At 26.2% G+C, this 27,722-nt stretch overlaps 5 protein-coding genes across 5 annotated transcripts; 3 read left to right on the top strand and 2 right to left on the bottom strand.

The window, feature by feature from the left end:
• Positions 1–140: 140 nt before the first annotated feature.
• On the top strand, positions 141–5,614 carry MKS88_002649 (chromatin remodeling protein; the record flags this gene model as incomplete). The annotated part of the gene is made up of 5 exons (XM_067215676.1): positions 141–4,055; positions 4,360–4,443; positions 4,597–4,845; positions 5,120–5,236; positions 5,573–5,614. The coding sequence occupies 5 exons, from the start codon at positions 141–143 to the stop codon at positions 5,612–5,614; spliced, it is 4,407 nt and encodes a 1,468-aa protein (XP_067073231.1).
• A 1,014-nt stretch (positions 5,615–6,628) lies between these two features.
• MKS88_002648 (syntaxin) lies at positions 6,629–8,617 on the top strand (the record flags this gene model as incomplete). The annotated part of the gene is made up of 4 exons (XM_067215675.1): positions 6,629–6,760; positions 7,014–7,054; positions 7,413–7,512; positions 7,844–8,617. 4 exons carry the CDS (start codon positions 6,629–6,631, stop codon positions 8,615–8,617), a joined length of 1,047 nt encoding a protein of 348 aa, XP_067073230.1.
• A 2,298-nt stretch (positions 8,618–10,915) lies between these two features.
• Positions 10,916–13,135, top strand: MKS88_002647 (phenylalanine--tRNA ligase beta subunit; the record flags this gene model as incomplete). The annotated part of the gene is made up of 3 exons (XM_067215674.1): positions 10,916–12,596; positions 12,765–12,884; positions 13,083–13,135. The coding sequence occupies 3 exons, from the start codon at positions 10,916–10,918 to the stop codon at positions 13,133–13,135; spliced, it is 1,854 nt and encodes a 617-aa protein (XP_067073229.1).
• Positions 13,136–13,229: 94 nt separating this feature from the next.
• MKS88_002646 (RIIa domain-containing protein) lies at positions 13,230–14,530 on the bottom strand (the record flags this gene model as incomplete). Its single annotated transcript, XM_067215672.1, has 3 exons — positions 13,230–13,416; positions 13,932–13,977; positions 14,407–14,530. The coding sequence occupies 3 exons, from the start codon at positions 14,528–14,530 to the stop codon at positions 13,230–13,232; spliced, it is 357 nt and encodes a 118-aa protein (XP_067073228.1).
• A 145-nt stretch (positions 14,531–14,675) lies between these two features.
• MKS88_002645 (CCR4-NOT transcription complex subunit 1) lies at positions 14,676–24,833 on the bottom strand (the record flags this gene model as incomplete). Its single annotated transcript, XM_067215671.1, has 3 exons — positions 14,676–18,241; positions 18,472–19,434; positions 19,544–24,833. The coding sequence occupies 3 exons, from the start codon at positions 24,831–24,833 to the stop codon at positions 14,676–14,678; spliced, it is 9,819 nt and encodes a 3,272-aa protein (XP_067073227.1).
• Positions 24,834–27,722: the final 2,889 nt, after the last annotated feature.

The following is a 27,722-nucleotide window of genomic DNA, read 5'->3' as shown; positions in this document are numbered from 1 at the left end:
ATATATATATATATTTAAAAATATAAATGTGTGTCATGTGTACTTATATATATATATATATGCACACGTTTATATATATAGTTATATATAGCACTTTTTAAAAGCGCTTAATTTGAGAGGAAAATTACCGATGCCCCAAGATGTTTAGGAATGTGAGAGAGTATTTTAAAGGAAATAATGAGAAAAATGAAAATAGTGACAATGTCACAGTAGTAGATAATAATAAAAACAATGTAAATAACTTGAATGATGTAAATAATGTCTTTTATAATGAAGATAATTATAATAATTATTTAGACGATGCCTCATATAAAGGTGTCAATGGTATATGTAGGGAAGAACAGGTCGAAGAAAATAATTTTAAAAAAAATTATGAAAGTTATAATGATTTAGATAATGCTAAGAAAGCATATAATGCAAGTGGTGAAGAAAATAATAAAAATAAGGACCATATTGGGAAAGGCCTTTCTTATGAAAATAATAGTTCATTAAGGAATAATTTTCCCAGTGGCTCAAATCGCATTATAAATGGGAATGTCCATGCGCCACTTGCCAATGGTGATAATAAAGGTTTTTATAGAGATGATGACAATAATAATAACAGTAATTATTACAGTAATGATGACTGTGACGGTAACAGTAATGGTAACAGTAATGATGACAGTAAGGATGTTAAAAATATCGGTAATAGAATGTATAACGATGAAGGCATTGTAAGAAGTGGACTTAGCAATGATAGAAATTCTTGTTGTTTAAATGAAAATGGGAAAAAAGAGATGAGAACTTTAAGCAGTAAGAATACTTTTCTTAAAAGAAGAAAATTGACCGAAACAGAGGAGACGAGCGAACTGGGGGAAGCGAATGGAGTGATAAAAGAAGGAGAGAATAAAAAGGATGAAGCTCAAGAAATAAAAAATGAGAAATATACGAAAAGTGAAATTCCAAATGAAGGGATTTATGAAAGGGAAAATAGTTCTACGGAACTAGATTCTACTAACAATAAGGATATTGTTAATATTAATAATGTATGTAAGAACAATAATGATAGTGGAGAAAATGAAGAGAAGGTGAATTATTTGCAGGATAAATTAGAACTTTTATTATCCGAAACTAAGCGATTTACTGAGAAATTGTCTGGTCAACGACTAAAAGTGAATACTCAATTAAAAAGTAAAAAAAGTGGACGCTGTGCAATGACAGAAAAAGAAGAGGATTATATGTTATTAAAAGATGCTAATGAGGATGATGAATCTTTTATAATAAAGCAACCGAATAATATTAATGGTTGCATGAAGCCTTACCAAATAGAAGGGTTGAATTGGTTATATCAGTTGTATAGACATAAAATAAACGGCATATTAGCAGATGAAATGGGATTAGGTAAAACATTACAAACAATTAGTTTATTGTGTTATTTAAGATTTAATAAAAATATAAAAAGAAAAAGTATTATAATATGTCCTAGATCTACTTTAGACAATTGGTATGAAGAAATAAAAAAATGGTGTAGTGAAATGAAAGCACTTAAATATTATGGAAATAAAGAACAAAGAAAAGAACTAAATAAGAAGGTATTACATACAGATTATGATGTTTTATTAACTACATACGAAATAGTTATAAAGGATAAATGTGCGCTATACGATATTGATTGGTTTTTCTTAGTAATAGATGAAGCACATAGAATTAAGAATGATAAAAGTGTTTTAAGTTCCTCTGTTCGTTTTCTCAAATCAGAAAATAGATTGTTAATAACAGGTACACCTTTACATAATAATTTAAAAGAATTATGGTCTCTATTAAATTTTTTAATGCCAAAAATATTTGATAACTCAGAAGAATTTGACAACTTATTTAATATATCAAAAATTAGCACAAATGATAATAAACAAAGTGAAATAATTACTCAGTTGCATACTATTCTGAAACCCTTTATGCTTAGGAGATTAAAGGTAGAAGTAGAACAATCATTACCACCGAAAAGAGAAATTTATATCTTTGTTGGTATGTCCAAATTACAAAAAAAATTATACTCAGATATATTAAGTAAAAATATTGATGTAATAAATGCTATGACAGGTAGTAAGAATCAAATGTTAAATATTTTAATGCAATTAAGAAAATGTTGTAATCATCCTTATCTTTTTGATGGTATTGAAGAACCTCCATATATAGAAGGAAATCATTTAATAGAGACATCAGGGAAGATGTCTTTATTAGATAAGTTATTACCTAGACTAAAAAAAGAAAATTCTAGAGTATTATTATTTTCTCAGATGACTAGGCTTTTAGATATTATAGATGATTATTGTAGATGGAAGAATTATGAATATCTACGAATAGATGGATCGACAGTAGGAGATGAGAGACAGATACGAATTAACCAATTTAATGAACCCAATAGTAAATATTTCATTTTTTTGTTATCTACCAGAGCAGGAGGAATTGGTATTAACCTGACCACTGCAGATATTGTTATCCTATTTGACTCAGATTATAACCCACAAATGGATATTCAGGCAATGGATAGAGCACATCGTATAGGTCAGAAAAAACGAGTTATTGTATACAGGTTTGTTACGCAGAATTCTGTGGAGGAAAAGATTGTAGAAAGAGCAGCAAAGAAATTAAAATTAGATTCTTTAATTATTCAGAAAGGGAAATTAAATTTAAATATGAAAGAAAATAATAAACAAGAATTACACAATATTTTAAATTTTGGGGCTCCTGAAGTTTACAAGACACAAGACATCTCATCTATTTCTGATGAAGATATCGATATTATTCTAGCGGATGCAGAAAAGAGAACTTTAGAAATTGAAAACAAACTAAAAAGTTTAGAAAATATATTTGATTTATCTAATATATCTTTAGATGGAGGATTAAACATGTATAATGATTTAGATAAAGATGGTTCAGGTGAATCGAGTTATGAGGAATGCTCAGATTCTGTAGGGGTTGATGGTAAAGGTTCTTCAGAAGGTAATAATTTAAGTGGGGTGAAGAAAAAAGGAAAAAACATTAACAAGATAAGGAGTACAATAAAGAAATTTTTAAAAAATAATAAAAAGAATATGACATTTTTAGATTTAGGAGAAAGAAAAAGTAAATGGAAAGTCATGAATACTGCAGGCACTAGAACAAATAAAAAGAAAATGGTTCTTCATGGATGGAGAGCTGAAGCTAGAGGAGGACATGATTTTCAATTTTTTAATAATGAAAAATTAGATGAGTTAGAAAAAATCGAAGAAAGGTGGAATATTCATCGTATGAATGAACAAAAAGTAAAGGATATAATTGAAGCACAAGCTAAGAAAGAGAATTTTGAGAAAATAATCAATTTTTCAGATTTTCTAGATATACATGCGAAGGATATTTACGATATTATTAATTTGACTTACCCAACCATATTCGAAGAGTATAATAATGAGGAGGAGGAAGAGGATGAGGAGGATCATAATATCAATGATAACAACCTGTTCCCCTATAATCACAACCATGGTAGTGCCACTACATCTACAACTGCGAATAATCATCATAATAGTAAAAATAATTATAATCATAATCATGAGCAGCGCAACGTAAAGAAAAGCACAGGATGCAGTGATAACAGCACAGAACATTTTAAAGGAAAAATTTTAAGGCTGATGGAATCTAGGAAGAAGCTAAACATGATAAAATTTAGAGATAAGAATGTCAAAAGTTGTTTTGATTATATAGCAAACTTTATTAAAAGGCATCTTGGAGAGACAAACAACGATAGTGGGAATAGTAAAAAAAATAAAAAAAACAAAAAAAACAAAAAAAAAGGGGATGATGATATATCTAATATAGATATTGAAAAAGTAAAAAGCGAAAAGCAGGAACTCTTAAAAGAGGGGTTCTCCAAATGGAATAAGGCAGAATATAACAAATTAATGAATGGGTTAATAATTTATGGGTGTGATGAAATTGAATACATATATGAAAAGTATTTTAGGAACTCAAAAAAATCGATGGAGGATATAAGAGCCTACTTGAGGGTTTTTTTTAGAAAATACAATCAAGTGAAGGGGGTAATAGTTCATCTCTGCGTAGTAGCAGAAGTCTTGTTTGTGCAGTTGACATCGTGTGCATGTGTTTGTGTTTATATATATATATATATACGTACGTATGCTTGCATGTACGTGTGTTTGTTTGTATATATATATATATATGTATATTTATATTTATATTTATATTTTTTTTGTGTACTGCTACTAATGCTCTTGAGACTGCAAAGTGGAATGCGTGCACGAAATGTTTGTCCATGAATGCCTTTTTCATGACAGAAGTTACGTATGTGTAAGCTTTGTAAAAACATTTGTTACTCTTTTTTAGGGAATTAGACTTTTTGATAAAATCCAGAAATCAGATATGCAGAGGCAGCTTATACAAGAGGAAAATGACCTGATTGCAAATTTTGTAATATTAAAAATATAGATATGTTTAGAAATGCATACATACATGTATATTTATATATATGAATATTTTTTTACAATCGTTTGCTTAATTTTGAGTATACTTGTTTATGTACGTATATTTTATTATATACATATGTCTCTTTCTTCTTTGTAGGTGGAAAAGCAACTCTCTGAGGGTGTAGATGCCATTGATAAACTTGAGCTTCCATCGAATTTGTCCTATGATTATATTCTGAAACCCGAAGAAACTTTATATATGACAGAGGAAGTTAAGGAAGAGAAAGAAAAAGAAAAAAATAATTCTAATGATGAGGAAATTTTATATTATAAACGAGAAAATAAAATATTACTATGGTTGCTTTATCAAGAGGGAGTCGTTCAAATCAAAAACATTCACATTTTGGTTAGTTCAAAAAAATGCTAAAAAAAAGAAAAAAAGGGAAAAAGCGAATAAAAGAAAAAAGAGAAAAAAAAGGAAAAACATGTTTTTTAAATAGATGATAATATAAGAATTCATGTAACAACTAAAATACAAAAATTTTGCCTTTTTCATTTCATATATTTACTTTCGTGTATCATTGCACGTATCATACTGAGTTGAGTTTTATTTCCCAGGAGTTTTAGCCATGAATAAAATTAATATTTACTTTATTTTTATGTTTTATTAACATTTTTAGACACCGTACTATTGGTCTGAGGCCTACAATTTTTTTAAGTACGCTAGTACCCCATTGGAAAACATTGAGTACAGATGTAGACTTATCGTTGATGCTATTGTCGAACAGGGCAGAAGAGTAAACTATACGTGCATATAATTACACATTTATATATATTTATGTTATTACATGCTAATCTATGTTGTTCTAAATGATGCAATTTAGAGATGCTCCTTTTTTAATTGTCAATATGTTTTTACGTAATTTTGTTTAAAAAATTTGTTTGTTTGGTTGGTTCATTTTTGTTTGTTTTGTTTGTTTTGTTTTTGCTAGTAGTTTAGAAAAGCACGAATAATGTTAGTTATAGTGGATTTTGTTTTATCATGACATTTGCATGTAGATATAATATATTCGTTCTCACACATATAATGTGCCAATATTTTCATATTATAATTTTATCGTTTAATTTTACAGAACACAAAAGTTTCAAATACCAAGGAAAAAAGAAAAACCTGAATGGGAAAATTTAAGTGATTTTTTTTTTTTTTTTTTTTTTATTTCTGTTATAAGTTTATGTGATGTAATAATTATCGTTTAAATTGTAAATGTATATTGTATACATACAAATTTACATATTTAACTTTAATGTTTTTTTTTTTTTTTTTAATTGCGGTTCTTATTAATTATAAAGAGAAAATATTGTTTTTAATTTATTTCATTTATTTGTGATATGTTAATTTTTTTCTTTTTCCATTTTGCCATATTTAAGTTAGATTTTTTTACTTTATTATATATGCTCTTTTTTTTTTTTTTTTTTTTTTTTTTTTTGTTCCATGTGCTTTTATAAGTTCTGATAATATAAATATCATATATTTATACATATATGCATAAGTATATATATTATACGCATATGTATATTATATGTTATATGTATAGGTATAATTGTATGAATATATGTAATATACATATATTTCAAAATAAATATATGAGAATAATAATGTAATTTTTTTCTAATCTTTGTTCACACCATATAAATTGTCAATTTAAAAATTTTTTTTTTCCTAATTTTTTCCCAATCGTATATGCTAATTTTTTGTTGTTTCAGATATATGTAAGCCTATATTGATAAACAAGAAAAAAATTAAATAAATTTTTATTTAATATTATTAGATTTAAGTAATTTTAAAAAAATAATAAAAAAAAAAAAAAAAAATGTTTTAGTAACAACCACCCTTTAAAGTTACATATTTAAGCTACATATTATTACTTAAATTTATTTTTAAATAAAAATTTAACATTTACATTTAAAAAATTGGAGACCTCTTTATTTCTTTGTGACTAAATAGTGTTTAGCATAAATATATGTAAATTTATATATTTACATATATATGTATATGTATATATATGTATATATATATATATATATATATACATTTATACGTAAATTTGTGCTATAGTAATAATTTAGCTTTGCTTGTTTCCATTATTTCAACCCTTACCCCCATTCCTCCAAATTAATATTTTAAAAACATGTCATATTCTACTAAGAAGAAAGATAGCAAAACGCTACCCCAAAAAAGTGCTTATGACAATCAATTTAATTTAGATTTCCAAAAAGATATAGGATTAATACAATCTTATGCATCAAGGATTTCAAAAATTGTACGTACAAAAATAAAATTACCTTTTTCATTGCTTAACCAGTTCTATTTTTATAAGAATAATTTAGATATGAATAAAGCCTCTTTTCATAATACTATATAAGATTGAGGCAGTGCAAAATGCATTAATACGTACATATAGATAAATAATTATATGTGAACATATATATATATATATATATGTATTATATGTAAATGTGGATGTGCTAAACGAATTTTATTTTATTTTATTTTTTTTACCTGTAACAAAACAGAACGAGAATGAAGCATGTTCCATTGAGAGTTCAGAAAAAGTGTAAGTATAGAGAATCGTTGGTTACCATATATACATGGTGCATGCACGTATGTATATATTTATGTGAGTATGTATTTATGCATATACATCTGCATGTATTATATATATACTTACGTTACGCTAGGATCGGAGAAAACGAAATGCACCTAACAGACGGAATGCTATTAACATGAAAGAGAAATATAAAAATTATAAGAGAAAATTGTGTACATTTTTTTTTTTTTTTTTTGTTATATATTAAAATAAATATAATTTTAAGGTGTACCATTAGGAGATGCGCATGTTCAACGTCATTCTCAGAATTACGCTGATTTAAAATTTTAAAAAAATAAAAGTTTTGTTTTTTCTTTTTTTTAAGGCAAGAAATAGTACAAGAAGGAAAATTAAAAATACAGGAGATTCAGAGAAAGTTGAAGAGTTATTCTAGCAATGCAGAAAATATGCCGCAAAATGAAAAGGTAAGCTTTGCTACTTAGGGTGTATGAGTGTGTTATGTGCGTATATATAAATAAATACATATATATATATATATATATATATATATATATATACATTATATTGTGATTTGCGCGTGTGAACAATTTGAAATAATAACGAAATAATGTGTACAGATTCCTAAATAGCGCACATTGTTTCATAAAGGGTGGCAAAAGGAAGTGTAATATGATATTATTACACATTTTATGTAACAACTGACAAATGCAATGGAAGAGTTAGAATATTTAGTTAAACTTCTTTTTAGTGAAAATCTTTTTTTTTTTTTTTTTTTCGTCTGTTAAAATTGCAAAGATGCGAATGAAGCTTATGCTGCAAAAACTGTCAAATTTCTACCTCGAAGCTGTGAACAACTTTCAAAACGTATCAAAAAATTACATAAATAAAACTGTGTTAAATGATTTATCATCGAGAAATATAGATGTGTCTGACAGTGTAGAATACGATTCAGTGAACAATTTTTCAAGAAAAAGTAGCTCAAATTATGATTCATCCAAGGATAAATTTAATGTAAATATATATGATTATAATTTTTATGAAAATGAAAATTATGAAACACCTTATAGGAATTATGGAAGTAGCGAATTTCAAATTGAACAAAATGTAATAGGAGGTAAAAAAAAGAAAAAAAAATATAAAAATAATGCATTTACAGGAGGCATGAAAAACGATATTAACGAATATCTTTTACAAAATGATGATAAATATTTAGAAAATGAGAAAGAGGAGGGATATTCTTATGATAAACAGTTTGTATCAATAAAAACAGCAGATATAGAAAATGAAATATTAAATCAAAAAAATAAAGAAATAAAACAATTACATAAAGATATAATAAATATTCAGGAGTTATATAAGGAATTATTTGAACAAATAAATGTTCAAGGGGACAATCTTGATAATATAGATTCACAAATAATTAATACCCATGATAATATTCTTATGTCCGGTCGTGAAATTGAAATAACAAGAAATAGATATTTTAGAAACATTAGATGTATGGGTTTTCTTGTTTTAGTATTAATAATTTTGATTATAATTATATTGGTTGTGTTTAGAATTATATAATACCATATATCTTCTTAAATCCCAAACAAAATTATAAAGGGAAGGACAAATATTATGTTTTACATTCACAACTAATTTATTTTATGAAAACGAATATTATATCATTAGGGAAAATGTAGCACAAAGTGTGCTTGTGTTGACCCTTTTGAAATCCTCTACAAATTTTCTCTATTTTCCGACATTTTGTTTTAAGTAAAAAAACAAGCAAACGTGTAAGCATATGATATTACATTGAGTTGCATACGAGGTTATGCGCTCTCCTAATTTTACTTTATTTATATGCGTTAAATAATAGTATTTTATATTAAGAATAATATTGTACTTCATTATTCTTTTAACTACCCATTTTTCTTTCTTTTTTTTAATATTAAAAATTTGCATTGAAGCAGGAGGGCCCAGTTGATTACGCTAATTACACTTTTTCATTCTTATCCCATTTAGAACAATTGACTCTATTTGTTTTTTCTATCTCACATCTTTTTCGTTTATTATTCTATCAATTTATTTGTCTATATATGTATCTTTCTACGTACCTACGTGTATATCTATCCACCTATATATTTGCCTGTCTACCTATAATTTTACCTATATATTTATTTTTCTTTGGTTTCTTTTTTTTTTAAGGTTTTACAAAATATATGACAGTTAAAATAACTAGTCATTGTTTTACGTGCTAATCTTTAACGCGTATTAAGTTTTTTTTTATTTTATTTTATTTTTTTTTTTGTATTTTAAATTAACTTTTTGTTATAATTGTAAAAATAATAAAACAAGGTAATATACGATGAAACAAAATAAAACAAAACAAAGCACATTTGGAAAAGAAGGAAAAGAACATAATAATTAATCTTACAATTTTTACGCATTATCAAGTCATTTATTCTGTGCATATATTATGTAAGACCGTAAGATGAATATTTCTTTTTTATAAGGTAAATCTTCGAAAAAAATGTATACGTATTTGTGTTGGTAAAAATGAAATATTCAAAAAATATAAATAGTTATTTCGTCCTCGAAAACGAAAACAGAAAAGGTTGTATTTATATATGTTTTAAATAAGGCAAGCAGCAAAATCAGTGTATTTGAAAGATCTCACATAGCAGTAGTGCATATAAAATATACAATTATATGCAAATATAGAAATAATTTGCTTTATCTTTTGTAAAATATGTATCATTTCAGAGGTGTGAATATGTAATTAAAAATATATATATATATATAGCATTACAAATTAAAGGTAATTCTAAGAACTTTAGAAAAAAAAATATTGGGAAATCAAAAATTCAAAAAAAAGTAGGTTTAAAGAAAAAATGTTAACGAACATGGGTAGCAACAGTGAAATAAATAAGGTTAACACATCGATATACACATTTAAATAACGTGCATTTATGAAGTCAACAAATTGAAAATAAATAATTCGGCAGAAACGAAAAATCAGAAAAACGCAAAAGAGAGGAAAAAGGGAAAAAAATGAGAAAGCAAAAAGATCAAAAAAGTAAAAATAAACAAACGATTATGATTTTCAAGTTTTATATTAAGAAAACTCAATAAATGAAAAAAAAAAATAAAAAAAAAAGCGACCTAAAATTTTAAACCATATATCAATTTGAATAATGTCAGAATTAGCAAGCGTTAAATTGTCAGTGTAGTATTAATTTAAGCTTAGCTCATAAAAAAAGATTGCATTTTATCTTTTTGAAAAGGTATACAAAATTTATACCAGTTGGACCTATACATATAAACATATGTATATATTTATGTATATGTATGATTGTACCTGAGCACATACGCAGCATAATTATAAGAATAAAGATTACTTAAAAAGAGCATGTAGTAATCTTAGCAGACTGTTTCAAGATTCTCACCATTTTAAAGTATATTATGCGTTATGGTAGAAGTTTCGCTTTTTTTTTTTTTTTTTTATTGTCGAAGTGATAGTTAATATTCTTTAAAGCGCCCAATTTTGAAAGGATTGTACATACTGTTATTTCGAGGAAGAGGATTGAATTTTATGGTTGAATCAGGCATATATAACAAAATTGACTTTTCATTTTTTTTCCTAAATGTTTTATTTTTTGTATGGTATATATATGAGCATGATACCTTCTTACGTGTTAAGAGGAAAATATATATAATAATACATATATATTTATATATACGTATATATATAAATACACACGAAGAAACACAAACATATATAGCACTTGTAAATAAGTACATGTACATATACGTGTAAATACCCCCGTGCTCATTTACTACGGAACGCCAACTTAAGTATAGACCTAACACAAGTGAAAAATGCCCACAATATCAGTGTTCGAGGAGGATCTGATAGAAAAATTAGAAGAGAGATTAAGCGATGAGAAGTTACAGGATATATGCTTTGATTTTGGCTTAGAAGTTGATGATATAGAATATAAAAACAAGAAAAAGATATACAAGATAGAAGTGCCTGCAAATAGGTATGATTTAGTATGTGTAGAAGGATTATGTAGAGCATTAAAAAGTTTTATAGGCAAGTTTGATAACATTAAATATGATATATTAATGAATAGTCATGAATGTTGTATAAAGGAAAAACATTATATAAATGTTAAAGAATCAGTTGATGAAAGAAGGAGTTATGTTGTTTCGTGTGTATTGAAAAATATAAAAATGACTGAACATGTTTATAATAATATTATAGAATTACAAGAAAAATTACATCATAATATTGGGAAAAAAAGAACAGTATTAGCAATAGGGATTCATGATTATGATAAAATAAAATTTCCTGTAGAATATAAATTTGAGGAGAAGTCGAAAATAAATTTTATACCATTGAATGAAACGAAAAATTTGAATGGAAATAATTTGATGGAGTTTTATGAACATAATACTAATTTAAAACCGTACTTAAAAATTATAAAAAATTTTGAAAAGTATCCCCTTATAGTTGATGCAAATAATCAGATATTGTCTTTACCTCCTATTATTAATTGTGAATATACAAAAATAACACTTAATACAAAAAATTTATTTGTTGAATGTACAGCTACTGATAAACATAAAGCAGAAATAGCCTTAAATATTATCTGTTCCATGTTATCAGAATATTGTACTCCAAAATATTCTATTTATTCCTTTTTAGTTTTATATGATCAAAATCATAAAATAGAAAAGGGAAATAGTTATTTATATCCAGAATTTAAAAATAAAGTGGTAACATGTGAAATTGATTATGTTAGGAAATTATCAGGGATACCAAACATAACTGTAGAAGATGTAGAAAAAGTTTTAAAAAAAATGATGATACCTATAAAGATCATTGACAATTGTACCTTTACTGCTCATGTTCCTTTCTACAGATCAGACATAATGCATTCGTGTGATATTGTTGAAGATATAGCAATAGGATATGGTTATGGTAATATTAAATCCTGCGAAGTAGAGTTTTCAAAAAAACATTTATTAAATACTTGTTCAGATTTATTTCGAAATGCATTGATAGAATGTGCTTATACAGAAGTTATGACCAATGCATTGTTATCCAAAAGAGAGAATTATAATTGTATGTTAAGAAAATACAAGGATTATAAGGATGTACAAATAAATCTTGAGGAATATAATCCGTTAGCTCCTCCAGTTCAAATAATGAATTCAAAAACGTCTGAGTATGAAATAATTCGAACCTCTTTAATTGTTAATTTGTTAAAATTTGTAGCATCAAATAAACATAGAGAATTACCATTACGTTTTTTTGAAATTGGTGATGTTTCTTATACTACATATAACAAAACGGATACAAATGCAGTCAATAAAAGGCACTTATCAGTTATCTTTGCTGACAAGTTTTGTTCAGGATTAGAAGAAATACATGGTGTTCTAGAAACAGTTCTAAAGGAATTCCAACTTTTTAATGATTATAAAATTGATGAAAAAAAAAAGGAAAATATTTCCTTAAGATCTGATGTTTTTTATAAGTTGCTACCAAAAGAGGGTACGTTCAATAGTCGGATGTATATATTACGAGGCGTTTTTTAAAAAGTCCATTTTTCAAAAATTATATATTTGAATAGTGTACATCTATGAATTTTGCGAGGGTAAATATGCACATGTGTATATCTTCATTTTTGTTTATCACATTTCTTATTTTCTTAATTTTTAGATTCTTCTTTCCTAAGCGAACGAGTTGTCGACATTGTTTTGTTCCCGCACAATTTAAAGTTTGGAGTATTAGGCATTATTCATCCGGAGGTATTAGGAAATTTTTCCATCGATATTCCAGGTTATATATTAATAAAATTATCGCCCATAAATAATGCTGTATATGTTGAAATATATGTCTGCTCTTCTAAGTTAATAATTGTTCTTGTATTTCCCCCCCTTTTTTTCTCATATTCCATTATATTGAATTCTTTTTGTTGCTTTTTCTCTTTTTGACGTGAATCTTCATAAATGCTTTATACATCTACTATTTTTTCAGTGTCAGCTGTGGAGATAAACATAGAGACGCTTCTTAACGTATTGATGATGTGAAAAAGTGGTGGGGATATTTTTTTTATTTGTTGGGGGGGGGGGGAAGTAGTATGCATAAAAAAAAAAAAAAAATGATAAATGATAAATAGTACAATCAATTACATTCCTTCAATTTTTCACTAAAATAATTAATGGCAAAAAGGCAAGCATTATCTGGATGACTCTGTATTAATTTCGCTATAAATTCAGATAGGACTTCCTCGAAATGTTGCGGTATTACATACGAGTTTAGGTTTATTTTTTCATCTTTTTTAAATTTAAAATTTTCTTCTTTTTCCATTCTGAGGGGGGCGTAAATAGAATTTAAAAAAATAAGATGAGGAATTAAGAGAAACGGAAGCAGATGAAATAAAATAACATCATGGATGTTATAACATACATTCGTACAAATATACGTGTATATATATATGTATATATTTCATATAACTTCTTATGCAAATGAATTAAACAAAGTGGAACAGAAAGGCACATGCGTATATATTTATATGCTTTTTACACAATTATTAAAAAGGAAACCATATTGTGATGACATAATTTTTTTTCAAAAAATTTTTTTAATTTACGGGATTGCCGAATTTCATTTTCTTCGCGAAAATTGAAGTGTATTGCAAAATTATAATTGCTTTTTTTAGTCGAGAAAATAGTGTCTTATCACCTAATTAAGGAACAAAGAGAAGTGTTTGTATGCACATAAAAAATTTATATATATATATATATATATTTATTTATTTATGTATATATCTTTGCACTTACAAATACATAGCGCGCGTTTTAGCAGGCTATAAGCAGTACTCACCTTTCGTATGCGTATCTGCTGAAAAGAAATCTTAATATACCACGAACTGGAGAAATAAAGTATATAATATTCGTGTGATGAATCCCTAGGCAAGATCGAAATTACCAGTAATTTTTTTTTTTTTTTTTTTTTTTTATGCTTAATTTAAAATTTTTAAAAGTAACACATTTTTTATAAAAATTAAAAATTAAATTATATAAAGAAAATGACAAAAAAATTTTATGTGTTATTGTTTATTAGTATTATTTTATTTTATACATTTTTTTTTTCCAAAGTGGCTTATTAAAACAAAAAAAAAAAAAGAAAAAGAAAAAAAAAAAGCAAAATTACTTCTTTATAAATATGAACATTACGTGAACGGGAAAAAGCTAAAAAAAAATGTTAATAATTCGCTTAGTATAATTGTAAGCTTCTTACTCTCTTCGTTTTAATTATTATTTGTTTCTTTCAGCGGATGAGTTATATGTATATATACACGCGTGGTATAAATTGTAGGCAGGTAGATCTACAAGCAAATAAATACGGATTCTTCCGTTGAGATCCTTAAACGTTCTACTACGTGAACTATGAGATTTTGTAACAGTTTGATGAATTCTCATTCTATCAATCTGGTATACAGGCGGAAGAAAATAACAACTTATAATTCAGCATATTTCAAAAATGTCATATATGCTCCTTATTCGTTTCTCCTTGTATATTTCTTTTTTAAACTTTTTATAGCCTGGATTAGCAAATGTCCATATTTTAGTGTCCTCCAATGTTAGAATTATTGGTATTATTTTTAAAATCATAGTAATTCGTCCGATTGACTAAATTGTTAATATCCTGGTCAGAGGTGTTTCTAACAGCATTAATACCTGTGTTCATACGTATATTCATATTTTTATTGTGACCAATATTGATGTTTCCATTATTGTTATTTCCAATAATGCTGTTGCCAATATTACTATTTCCAATATCGCTCGTCATATAGTTGTTGTTATTTTTAAATTCTCTCTTTAGATCGCTAAATTTGTTTTCTGCAGTGGCATGTGCCATATTTATTCTATCGCTCGCATGATTATTATTCATACTAAAATGTTGATAATTTTGATTACTGTTACTGTGCATTGCTTGTGAGGAGGGCATAATAAAATTATTAAAAAAGTTATTGTTATTTGTTTTATAATTATTTATATAAGAAATATTATTGTCATTATAACTTGAATAACTGTTTGCAGTATTCTGTTGCCCATTTAATGGGTCATATGTTGTGTTGGTTGATGTGTTGCTTTTTTGAGAATAATTATTTAAATTGATATTGCTACTTGTGTTTTTTTTAATTAAGTCATTATAACTAACATTTGAGCTTATAGTATTTGAGTTCAACACGTTTGCATTGATACTGTTTGTGCTATTGTTGTTTGTGTCATTGACGTTTGAACTGTAGTTCTTTAAATGCATAATGTTGTTCATATTTGTGTTGTTATAATTGTAGCTACTACTTCTGTTGTAGATGTTTGGGACATGATTACTATAACTGTTATAATTTACATTTGGGTAATTGTTAAACTGTGACTCTTTTATATTAGTTATATTTTTTAAATCATTCCTACTACTCTTGTCGTTATTAACAGAGTTATTTGCAAACATTTCCATGTTTATGTCATTTGTAAAACCTACATTTCCATATACGACATTTGCACTGTTAATGCTACCAATACCGTTATTGTTACTACTAATGTTATTGTTACTACTAATGTTATTGTTACTACTAATGTTATTGTTACTACTAATGTTATTGTTACTACTAATGTTATTGTTACTACTAATGTTATTGTTACTACTAATGTTATTGTTACTAATGCTGTTATTGTTCCTAAGGCTGTTATTGTTACTAATGCTGTTATTGTTACCGCCACTAACTGTGTTAGCGCTTCCCCCGAATACATTTCCACTGGTATTGTTAGTACCTCCTATAGCATTGATGTGCTCTGTCTGATTAACCAGGCATGAATGCGCTATTGATTGAAAGAGATCTTCTATCTCCGGTGCAACATGGACAAAAGAGCATTGCCAAAATTTAAATATGGGATTTTTTATAAGTTCAATAAATGTAATTAATAACCCCCATGGGTGAGGCCTATGAACTATGAGTCGTTCTAATAATATTCCTGTAATTTGCTCATTAACAATTTCCATTTTTGAGATACTGAAAATCCATAAAAGAAGACAAGAAAAATAGTGTGTATGTGCATTAGGGTATCTCAAATGGTTAGCTATTGATGATAGGAGGTAATATCTTCCTTCCATGTCTAATTTATATGTTAAATAGAGTATTATTTCTAATGATGGATGAGATTCTACCACTTTTTCAATTGTTAATATTTGAGATGGTAAGGACATTCCTATGTATAATACTAATGCATTTATTAAAGTTATATTGTATTTGGTTTTTAAATATAATGCTTTCATTCTGTTTTTAATAATAATTTTTTTGTGTATTCTTTTTAAACATTTCATATTTCTGGTTATGAAATAATTATCTATGTCCTTTTTTATTTTATAATCAATTAAGATATATGTAAAATTATTTAAAATGACTGGTACTACTTTCATTTCTGGCAATAAATCTACTTTTAGGTTAGGGTAAAATGGATGAGGTAATTTCTGATTTCTTGGAAAACCAGACAAAATTAAATTTCTTAATTGCACACAATTTAAAGGTATTGAATTACAAAAAGAAAAATTATATACACACAGAAACTCCGGAAAATCATGCAGCAATAATAATAGCGTTCTTAAGGTCCCCTTATATAATATTTTAATCGATTCTGTTATATATGCATTTTTCAAAAATATGAATAAAAATTCCAGTAAATATATTAATATTTTATTGTATATACACCACCCCTTTGATGTTTTCAATATTTTTGGTAAAAATAATTTATGACTAATTAATTCCAACCATGCAAAAACAAACACAGGTACACGTAATGGGTTCAAAATGCATAAATAATAACCTAATGCCAAGATACATTTATTATATAATTGCTCAAAGTTTTTCTCATTTTTATTTATTTCAACTAATATGGATAAAAATAATCGGAAATACGGCCTTTGGTTAAAGTTACATATGTTCTTTCTTGATTCGTGTACTACAATTCTACAAAACACGTTCATTACCTTTTGAAACAATATAAATGGTGATATTTGTTGGGCATCTACTAATTTCATCATAAATGTAATCATTTTTGCTAGGGCGTCAACAGCTGATGTGTCCATGGTGTCGATTAACGCGGATTTTTTTTCTAAATTTGTGTGATTTTTTTTTTTTTCTCTGCCTCCCCTAGTATATTGTACACCTTTCCTTTCGTCTTCTTCGTCTTCTATTTCGTCGTCATCGTCGCTTTTTTCATCAATTTGGACTATTTCTTCTTCTTCTTTTTCTTCTTCCTCTTCTACTTCTTCTTCTTCTTCTTCCTCTTCCTCTTCTTCTTCCTCTCCTACTACTTCTTCTTCTTCTTCTTCTTCTTCCTCTTCCTCTTCTTCTTCTTCCTCTTCTACTTCTTCCTCTTCTAACTCATCATAATCTTCTTCCTCTTCTTCCTCTTCTTCCTCGTCCTCTTCTTCCTCATCCTCTTCATCGTCTTCCTCAGCATCATCCTCCTCATCTTCCATTGCATCCTCCGTTTCGTCTTCATCGTCCATTATTTTATCTTCTTCATCTTCTATTTCGTCCTTCTCTTCATATTCCCCTTCTTCTTCTTCATATTCTATTTCGTCCTCTTCTTCAACCTCAACTTCATCCTCATCTTCTATTTCAATTTCTTCATCAACTTCTAATTCATGTTCTTCATCATCTATTTCGTCCTCTTCTTCGTCTTCTTCATATTCCATCACATCTTCCATATCATCCTCAATTTCTTCTCTCCCTTTTTCTTCTTCATCTTCTTCTTCTTCTTCATCTGTTGAGTGTATCCGCTCTTTGCTCTTCAGAGGATGCCCCCCTTTTTTCTCTTTCACTTTCTGTTTTTCGCTATGCTTTTTAAAACCTATAACTGTTTGTTCCTCACTACTATCATTATCATTCCTTTCGGTTTCTAAGTGAGTTTCACTCTTTGAAAATACTTTTTCTGAATCAGATGGAAAATCAATCCGCATTGCCCCATTTATAGCTGAGGATAACTTTTCCAACATTTCATTTTTTCTACATTTCATTTGATTTGCATTATTGTAATTATTCATTGAGTAGTTATGATCTTTTTCGTCTTCTGAAAATGATTGATCATAGTTAGTTATATTCGAATAAAAAGTTAAGTTTGTGGAAGCTACATCAGAAAAGTTATCATCCGAATGTTGTGTGTTTTTGCTGTTTGTATAATTTTTTTCTTCTTGTTCATTTATTTCCTTTTTTTTTTTTTTTTTTTTTTTTTTTTTTTTTTTTTTTTTTTTTTTTTTTTTTCCTTTATTTTTTCATTAATTTCTTGTGTCTTTTCTTGAGTATCTTTTTTTTTTTTCATTTTTTTTTTAGAGGAATTTTGAAGTTGCCCCTCTTCACTGCAATGTTTATTTTGTTCATTATCAACATTAATCTCTTTATTACGATTACTATTATCATCCATTTGCATAATAGGAGAATTATTATTCGTTGTAGTGCCATTGAGCACATTATGTTTATGTATTAATAAGGAATTATGATCATCATCAATAATATCACTACTATTTCCTTTGTTCGAATTTTTAGTATTACTGTTATTTGATAAATTCATTTCGTCTAATTCACAGGGGATATTTTCCATGTGAATCCCTTGCTCATATGGGTTTAGAACATTACATGCTCCCTCTACTGCTTTATAAATACATACGGTAAAAAAATTGTCAATATTGTTATCTATTTTGACCAATCCTTGATTTAATATATTTTGAAAAAACTTTACATAATTCTGAAAGGCTACATCTACATTTCTTATATTGCTTAATTTTACCCACTGAAAAAAAACTAAAAAAATAATTTGTTCATGTTGTTTTGATACCTTCTGTGGTTTTGGTACTGCCCTTATACCTCCTACTCCTTTGTCTTTAAAACAGTTATCATAATTTTTCTTTGTTTGTAATATGTTCCAATCTGTATTTAAACAAAAATCAATTATCTGAGTTAATGTAGTTATATTTTTAGGATCCATTAACCTTTTAATATATTTTTTATAATTTTTCTTTTTGTCCCGTTGTATATTGTCTTTTTTTAAATTCCTTTTATTCGTATGTACAGTATTAGCATTCGTAATTGTACTTATATCTAACAGTAATTCTATTTTTTCATTTTTACATTTACTTTGAACATTTTCTCTCATATATGCATTATTCTGTTCTGTATGTAATAGTCCAAAATTATGATCATTCTTAACTTCGTTAATAAATTTATTATAATTTTGTTCTTGGTTTATGTCAATTGAGTTATCAATACTTAATTCATTATGTTCTCTTTTAAAATTTTCCAAATTTTCCAAGCTTTTATTTAATACTTCATTTTTTTTTTTTTTTTTTTTTTTTTTCATTCATTTGTGGATTATATATTGATGAATTTTTCATTTCGATCGTATTTTCTTTTTCTCTTTCTTCCTCTTTGTTACTCATGTTATCTTCACTTTGTGAAATTGTGTTTATTTGTAATCCTTGTTCGTTTCTTTTCTCTTCATCATCTTTCTCTTTTTTATTTATCATTTCTTTGTATCTCCTCATATCCAAGTTTTTTTCTCGCTCCAATTTTATGTCTTCTTTAATTTCATCCTCTTCATTTTCCTCATCGTCATCATTATCATCACTCTTAAAATTTTCATCACAAAATTTCATCAAATCGGAAAAGATTACAGCGTCTTTTTGTTCCTGAATATTTTTCGATTCTTCAATTAACTTGTCAATAGCTGAATCCATATTCATAGGCTCCCAGTTGTTTACATATATAGCTTTGTTATCGAGCAATTTTTTCTCTTTAATAGTATTTAAAATGGTAATTATATTTTCGAAATCGTTATATCTAAAAAGCTTGAAATCAATTAAAATATATTTTAATAGTAATAAAACAAATTCTACACTATTATTAACATTATGTGATTCGTTGGTTAGTAGATTTTCTAAATATTGTTTATATTTTACAATATCAACTAAATTATATCTAATTAAGCCTGCTGTAACAATTGTGTTGTGAATACACATTTCCTCATTATTATCTTTTGCTCTAATTTCATTGTTACTATGCACATAATCAGGATTTACACTACTGTTCGCGTGTGAGGGATAATTTAATTCAGCATTTGTTACTGAATCGATATCTTTACCATATTTGACTTCTTTACTAGAATATGTCGAACTCAAAAAGGGATTGCTACTACTTTCTGTAATATCCATATTTGGTGAAAAATCACTATATGGCATTATAAATTTCGACAAATGATCTTTTAATGAAGGGCATTTTTTTTTTAACTTTTCTAGTATACATAAAAATACTTCCAAATAAACGCCTGAGGGATCATTAGGTCTACAGTTAGCCTGTGTTTTATAATTACTATTTGCAGTAATGTCCAAAAGGAATTTAAATATTTTATTTGCATATGAAATAATAGTTTCATTTTTGTGATGTGTTAATGCAGCTATTTCTGGTATAGATTTAATTAGGTTGAATATATTTCCATCAACAGAAAGACTATATAAAGTATGCAAACTCATTTTATTTATATTATCATATGTTTTTTCTTTATTTATATTAAATAATATTGGCGGTAATAAAAGAATATCCTTAATAGCTTCTTTTAATTGACTCGTTGCCAGCTCTAACTTTTTCAAAACCTTCTGTAATTGGGTATTAACTCCTAATGGTATAGTAGCTGATACATTTGAATGATTATTATTTTCATCTATATTAGTTTTTGTATTATTCACATTTTGCTGTATTTTCATATTAGCATTCATATTATAATCTGCATTCATTTTTTTACTTAATTTTATATTTTCATTTTTTGCTACATTATTTTGCTGCTCATTAAAACGTAACTGATTCATATTTTTTAAATTGTCGAATTTTTCTTCACTGTTTTTTTGGGTATTTTCATTGAAACATGGTACATTTGCTTGAGCATCCTGCGGTTGGTTCTCTTCGTTTGTTTCATTACCATTTCTGTAAATTAGAGATAACGCTTTAGCAGCAGCATGCAATTTTTTTAGTGGTGCTATGTTTAAAAAAGCTTTATATATCTGTAAATGAGTATTTGTTATTGGTGCATTTAAATTTAAAATTTCACAAAATTCTAACTGCATTTTTTTTGTGTTAACGATATATATGGAATCATTAATTGTTACGCTATTTTCATTAGCTACTTGTCTAGCTAAAAATGATGGTTCTAATGCTTCATTAATATCTTTTATCGCTTTCTCTATAACTGCTTGTTCAATTAAACTGCAACCTAATTCTAAATTATCTGCACTTAAAATTTGAACTACTTGCTCAATTAGAACTTGGTCGTTACAATCTTTAGTACTTGTTGGTTGTAGTAATTGTCTTAAATGTTGAGTTAATGAAATACGTAACGGTTCTTTGCAAGTAGCTAAAGCTAATGAACCAGCTAAAGAAGCAATCATAATATGAGATGCTTTACGAATAATATTTTCATCTTTTTCTAAACAGAAATCTTTACATATAATTTCTCTTGTTGTAACACAAGATATTGCTACTGATCTTTCCAATATAGAAGAAATTATTTCCCTAATTGCTCTATCAATAGCAATGGGAACTACTCTCTTAAGACTTGGTTGAATTTGAAATAAAGCTATCGAGGGAGATATAATTACTGCATTATTTAAACTATGTAAGAATTTACTATTATGAATTCTGTTATTTGTTGGGTAGCTGTCATTGAATATACTTGGAACGTTCATGTTAGTGTTATAATTAGTGTTATTAACATTTTGCTCGTTCATCATATTACTGTTTTTATTAGTTAAATTATTTGGTGTTTTTTTGGAAAAATGCGAACTATTTAAATTCAAATCAGGAGGAGAAAAGGAAGAAACCAACACTGTGTCATTTATTAGAGGGTCGATTTTGTTGGTATTATTTTGGTTCCACTGAGATACTATATTTCTCAAATTTGAATTTGAATTTAAATTCTGTTGATTATTATTTCTTGTCACATAATGCATCATTTTATCTGCGTTTATTCTATTATTTAGTGATACATTTTTTGATTCATTTTCTAACTCCTCTACTTTGGAATCTTCATTCACACTATATTCTATTCTGCTCCTAATATTATTATTAACAACTGGTAAATTGTCCTTTATAGGAATGTTTTTCATGTCTATACTTACTGGTGAACTGCTATAATTATTACTGTTTCTTGACATAAGATAGTCATTTTTTTTATTATGAGGTAGATCTCTGTTACTTAGTAACACAGTTTTATTTTGATATTCATTTATTTCTAATGATAAATTTTTAAATAAAACCTCTACTTCAAATATTATGAACGTCTTAACATTTGGTAGTTCATGTATTTCTGTTAAAAGACATAAGATAGTTGTTGTCCACGGATTTGGAGGTTTAAAAATTTTTGATAATTTTATAGATTCCATAATTTTGCACACCATTGGTAATATACAAACTAAACACCCTTTATCATATGCTTCAAATAAAACTAATTTTAAATCTAATATTTTTGACTTTAGTGGTCTATTTCTACTTAATGTTATAAAACCTAACCAGGAACCTAAATTCTTCAAAACGGTTCTAAAAGCACTTACTTCTTTCAATTCATTTACATGTTTAAATAATATTAGTATGCAATCATAGGTCATATTAATAATTGTATCTATAAGCATTGGGTAGCTTAACTTGTCAATGAATTCTAAAAAAACATTATGTAGGTTTACTTCTTTTGAAGCTCTCGATTTTACAATGTAAAAAGCTAGCCAATTGTAATATTCTGGTTGCATAACTTCTTTTAAAATTCTTATCTTTTCATCAATATTCAATAGGCATAATGTATTAAAAATACTAAATACTTCACCTATTATTAATGATGAGGGGGTAATAATATTTTTTGTTAGATCTTTGTTATCCATAAGACATTCTATTTGACCTAATCCAAAACCACATATGTTACTTACATTTAAATTAGGTGGCAATTTTATTTGGACTTGGTCATAAAATGTTTCCGCAATTCCATATAACTGTTCTTCTTTGCCCTTAAGAGTATTATCATTATTATTATTATTATCATTATTATTACTACTACAATTCGTGATGTCATTTCGACTATTAAGTGAATATTTCATGTTTTCACTAATACACATATTTTTCGAACTGTCTATTGCACTGGTAATATTTGTTTCTACCATGTTATCATTTACGATTGAAACATCCCTAGGATGTATATCCTTACCAAGGTTAAAATTGTTTCCTACTATATTTATATTTCTGTTGGTCTGATAAGCTTCACTTAAAGGCCTGTAAGATTTGTTCGTATACAACTGGTTCATAGTACCACTAAAATTATTTGACTTGTCATTATTTAACCTCATAATATGGGATTTGTTATTTACATCATGCATTGGTGAGAAGTTGCTCATATTTGTAGTGTTATTCATGTTTACATTGTTGTTCATGTTATTACTATTGTTCATGTTATTACTATTGTTCATGTTATTACTATTGTTCATGTTATTACTATTGTTCATGTTATTACTATTGTTCATGTTAATACTACTGTTCATGTTAATACTACTGTTCATGTTAATACTACTGTTCATGTTTATATTGCTATTTAAATTATCATTCATATTTTTATTTTTTATTGCATAGTCATTTATACTTACGGAATGTATGTTGTTCATATTGGGGGGCGTAGGTTGCCCAATACTTGTGCAATTTGGTAATATATCGTTTACGTATAGTAACATATTGTCCTTACTTATGTTACTACTGGGATTGTTATTGTCAATGTTACTGTTAGTGTTACTGCTACTATTATTATTAAGCAAGTTACTTAACACATTGGTGAAGCTTTTATTATTATTACTGTTGTTGTTATTGCTGCTGAAGCTGCTTCCCCTACTAATGTTATTATTGCCATTCATATTATCAACCATTGTATTATTATTATTTATGTTGTTGTTGTTACTGTTATTGTTAATGTTATTGTTACTGTTGTTACTGCAAACGTTTGCAATGAAATTGCTTATATTCTTTAAACTACTTACATTAAGTGAAGACAATTTCTTGATATCATCGTTAGACAACTGTGATGTGTTTGTGTTCAGAAAATTATTGTTTGAACCAACTTCGGAAAGATGCCTAATTTTTAATATTGTAGATGCATCTATATACGGTAAACTTCTAAAGTGTTCTGGGAGTGTATTCAACAAGTAGTTACAGTGAATCACAAATTGTGGATTATACTGCCTTAAATTGGTTATGGATATTAAGGAAAACAAAAAACTAGGGTAACATATTAAAGAATCTTCAAACTGTTCTAATGCGGTTATTCCAAAGTTAAACATTTTCAAATCATTTTCTTTTTTTAATGCTTCTAATATACATTTTAGAGCAATGACTAATGCATTGCCATAAGATATTAATAAATTGTGCTTTATTAATTGTCCAAACAACTGAGCTGTTGTATCTAATTCTTCTGTCGGATATTTTGGAAAAAATTTACACTCATTGAATAAAATTAGTAACATCGATTTATACACATCATTATTTTTTGATCCTTTAGGAGAGAATGATAAACTTTTCATAATATCTATCATTGTATTCACTGTAATTTCTCCTGTGTACAGTTTTGCGAAATAGCCATTTACTTCAGCTTCATATTTGTTGAGAGCTGAGTCATCAACTTGAATATTTATGTTAAAATTGCTATTCATTTTCTAGGACATGTTTTATATTACCACTTATATGTGATATCAAAGATATAATATTTTATATATAGCTCCTCTGCTTTTTTTTGTTTTTGTTTTTCTGTTTCTTAATTTTCTTTTTTTTTTTCTATATATATAATCATATATCTTTCTTAACTTTATTTATTTTTTTTTTTTTATTTCCTTATATATTTATATGTTACTGCATATTAACATTTTATATGCAAATTATAAACCCTATGAAAAATGTGTTATGATGCTTGTTCATTGCTACATAAATATCAGTTAAAGAAGGAAATAAAATAAATCAAAAAATTGTCGTATTTTTTATTATAGTGTATTTATTTTATTTTATTTTTTCTATAAAACGTATACTAAATGTATATATGTACTTTAATATATATATTTTTTTTTTATCACATTTTTTTTTTAATATACAAAAAAAATTGTGATAATATATATCTTTTATATTTTTAAGTTTATGTTAATTACTATTAAATACATAATGTCCTTAGGGTATTCATATAAACATTTTTTCTTACTTCATTCATTGAGTATTAATATAATGCATACGTATGTATGTAGGCATGTATCTATATATTCATATATACATTGTATATGTAACACAGTGCATGGATTATACATTAAACACATTATTATGTAACACAGGAAGATGGAATTTTTTTGTAATGAACTACCTTGTTCTTGTATTTATTATATTATTCCATGGTTTTCTGTGCACATTTTATATATATAATATTTTGGTTTCTTGCTTTGATTTTGTGTTTTTTTAATTTTTTTTATTTTCCTTTCTATATAAATTTTTCACCACAATTTTTTTATGCTAAAAAATGCTGATACATTTATTCCCCCAAAATTAAAATTTTATTTTAAAATATTAAAAGTGTACATTTTATTATAAATAAATATTTATGCACTCATATAAAACTAATAAAAAATTTTTGTACAGTAATAACGATTAAACTGAGGATTCTCATTAACACCTTTATTACATTATAGTATAATAATTGGTGTATAACACTTTTTAATTCCATCTCTTATTCCTAGTATCTTGTTGCTTTTTTTTTCTTTCCTTTTTTTCAAACCTTCTTTACGAGTACCCTTTTTTTCTGTTATTTAAAAAAGAATTTATTTCTTAAAGCTAAAATTAGTAACGTATGCATTTTACTTTGTTTTAAATTTTATTTTTATTTTATTTTTTTTTTTTTTTTGCACTAATGAAGTTATATATGTAAATACTTACCTTATATATCTATATTATTTATATATTAAAACTATTACATTTAAGCTTATATATGTGAATATATTTCTGCCATATATTTATGTGCACAATACTTTTATGCACATGTGTATGTGTACACAACATAAATGGGGGAGATAAAAATAAGGAAATATAACTTTTTTACACTTGTAATTTTAAAACTATTTGAAGAGTTAAAGTTATAATGTATAAAAAATATATTAACTAGTATTTATGTAAGCTTACAGCATTATTCTTAGAAGAAAAATAACTTATTCCTATTTTGTTAACTTAGGTCTCAAAATTATTTTATACATTATTAAATATTTTCTTTAATTTTATGTAACCATGTAGTTTTTCTTTCGTTTTTATAAAATTTTAAAATGTAATTTTTTATTGAATTCATTTTATCGTGTGTGCACAATCTTTAATGGAAGATACGTTCTTGATAAATATGCAAATTCAGCACTCTATTCCCATGTTAAAATTAGCAATTTATATATGAATTCTTTATAGAGAAAATAATGAGCAAATGAACAAACATTATTTTAATAGTATCATTGTAAACATTTGTAAAGAAAAAATGAAAAATCATCATTATGGAATTTCTAATAATAAAGAGAATTTATTTCATATGGATATATATATATATATATATTTTTTTTTGTTTAATTCAGTTCTTACATATACTTTATTTTTTTTTGAAAGAAGAGAACATATTTTTTGTTATTTTAAAAAATTAAATACTTAAGATAAAAAGACATTTTATGTTTCATAATTCCCATGAAAGTACGTTTATATCAGAATGATAAAACTGTAAGTCATTTTATTTATTTTTCCTTATTTTTAACTTATATATAGTTTATACAATATAGACGAAAAAATAAGAAACAATAAGATAATAAACAAAATGTTATAAAAAATTTGAAATGATAAAGCTTTTGTTTTAATAAAATTTCTTTACAACCTTAAAAAAAAAAAAAAAAAGAATGGAAAGGAAAAGAAAGTAAAAGAAAAAACATATAATAAAAAAATGTCATTAAAGAAAGCATATTTTTGTACAACACTGTTATATATAAATTGATACAAAATTAAGTACGTCGAATTAAAAAAAATTAAGTATTATATAAATTTGGGTACTTTTTAGACAATGCAAAACAGTTCACAAATGTGTTACACTGAAAGGAAAAAAGATAAATATTATATTAATTTTTTCCTTTTTTTGATCCTAAATATATTATTACAAAAATTTTCTTTCGAATTAATTTTTTTTTTTTTTTTTTATAAATTACTATAAATTCTACGAACATATGTATACATTTATATTATACATATTTGAAATGTTTTAAAAAATTTATCAGTGATTTTTTACAAATAAGATTCAGCGTTTTTACTATTTATTCAGTAAATACAAAAAATATAAAGAATATGCTTAAACAAGCATACGTGCAAAGGATAATAAACATAAACATGAACAAGTGTGTACAAGAGATGCACACTTAAATGCATTTAAGCAAAAGGTTACATATAAGTACATATATGATGCAACGGGGAATTGTATGTTTGTATGTATGTATGTATGTATGCATGTATGTGCGTACGAATGTATGTATTCAGATATATATATATATATA

This window comes from Plasmodium brasilianum, chromosome 9 (genome assembly GCF_023973825.1).
Source record: "Plasmodium brasilianum strain Bolivian I chromosome 9, whole genome shotgun sequence".
In the NCBI taxonomy this organism is placed as follows: domain Eukaryota; phylum Apicomplexa; class Aconoidasida; order Haemosporida; family Plasmodiidae; genus Plasmodium; species Plasmodium brasilianum.
This window is presented reverse-complemented; position numbering and strand designations above follow the sequence as displayed.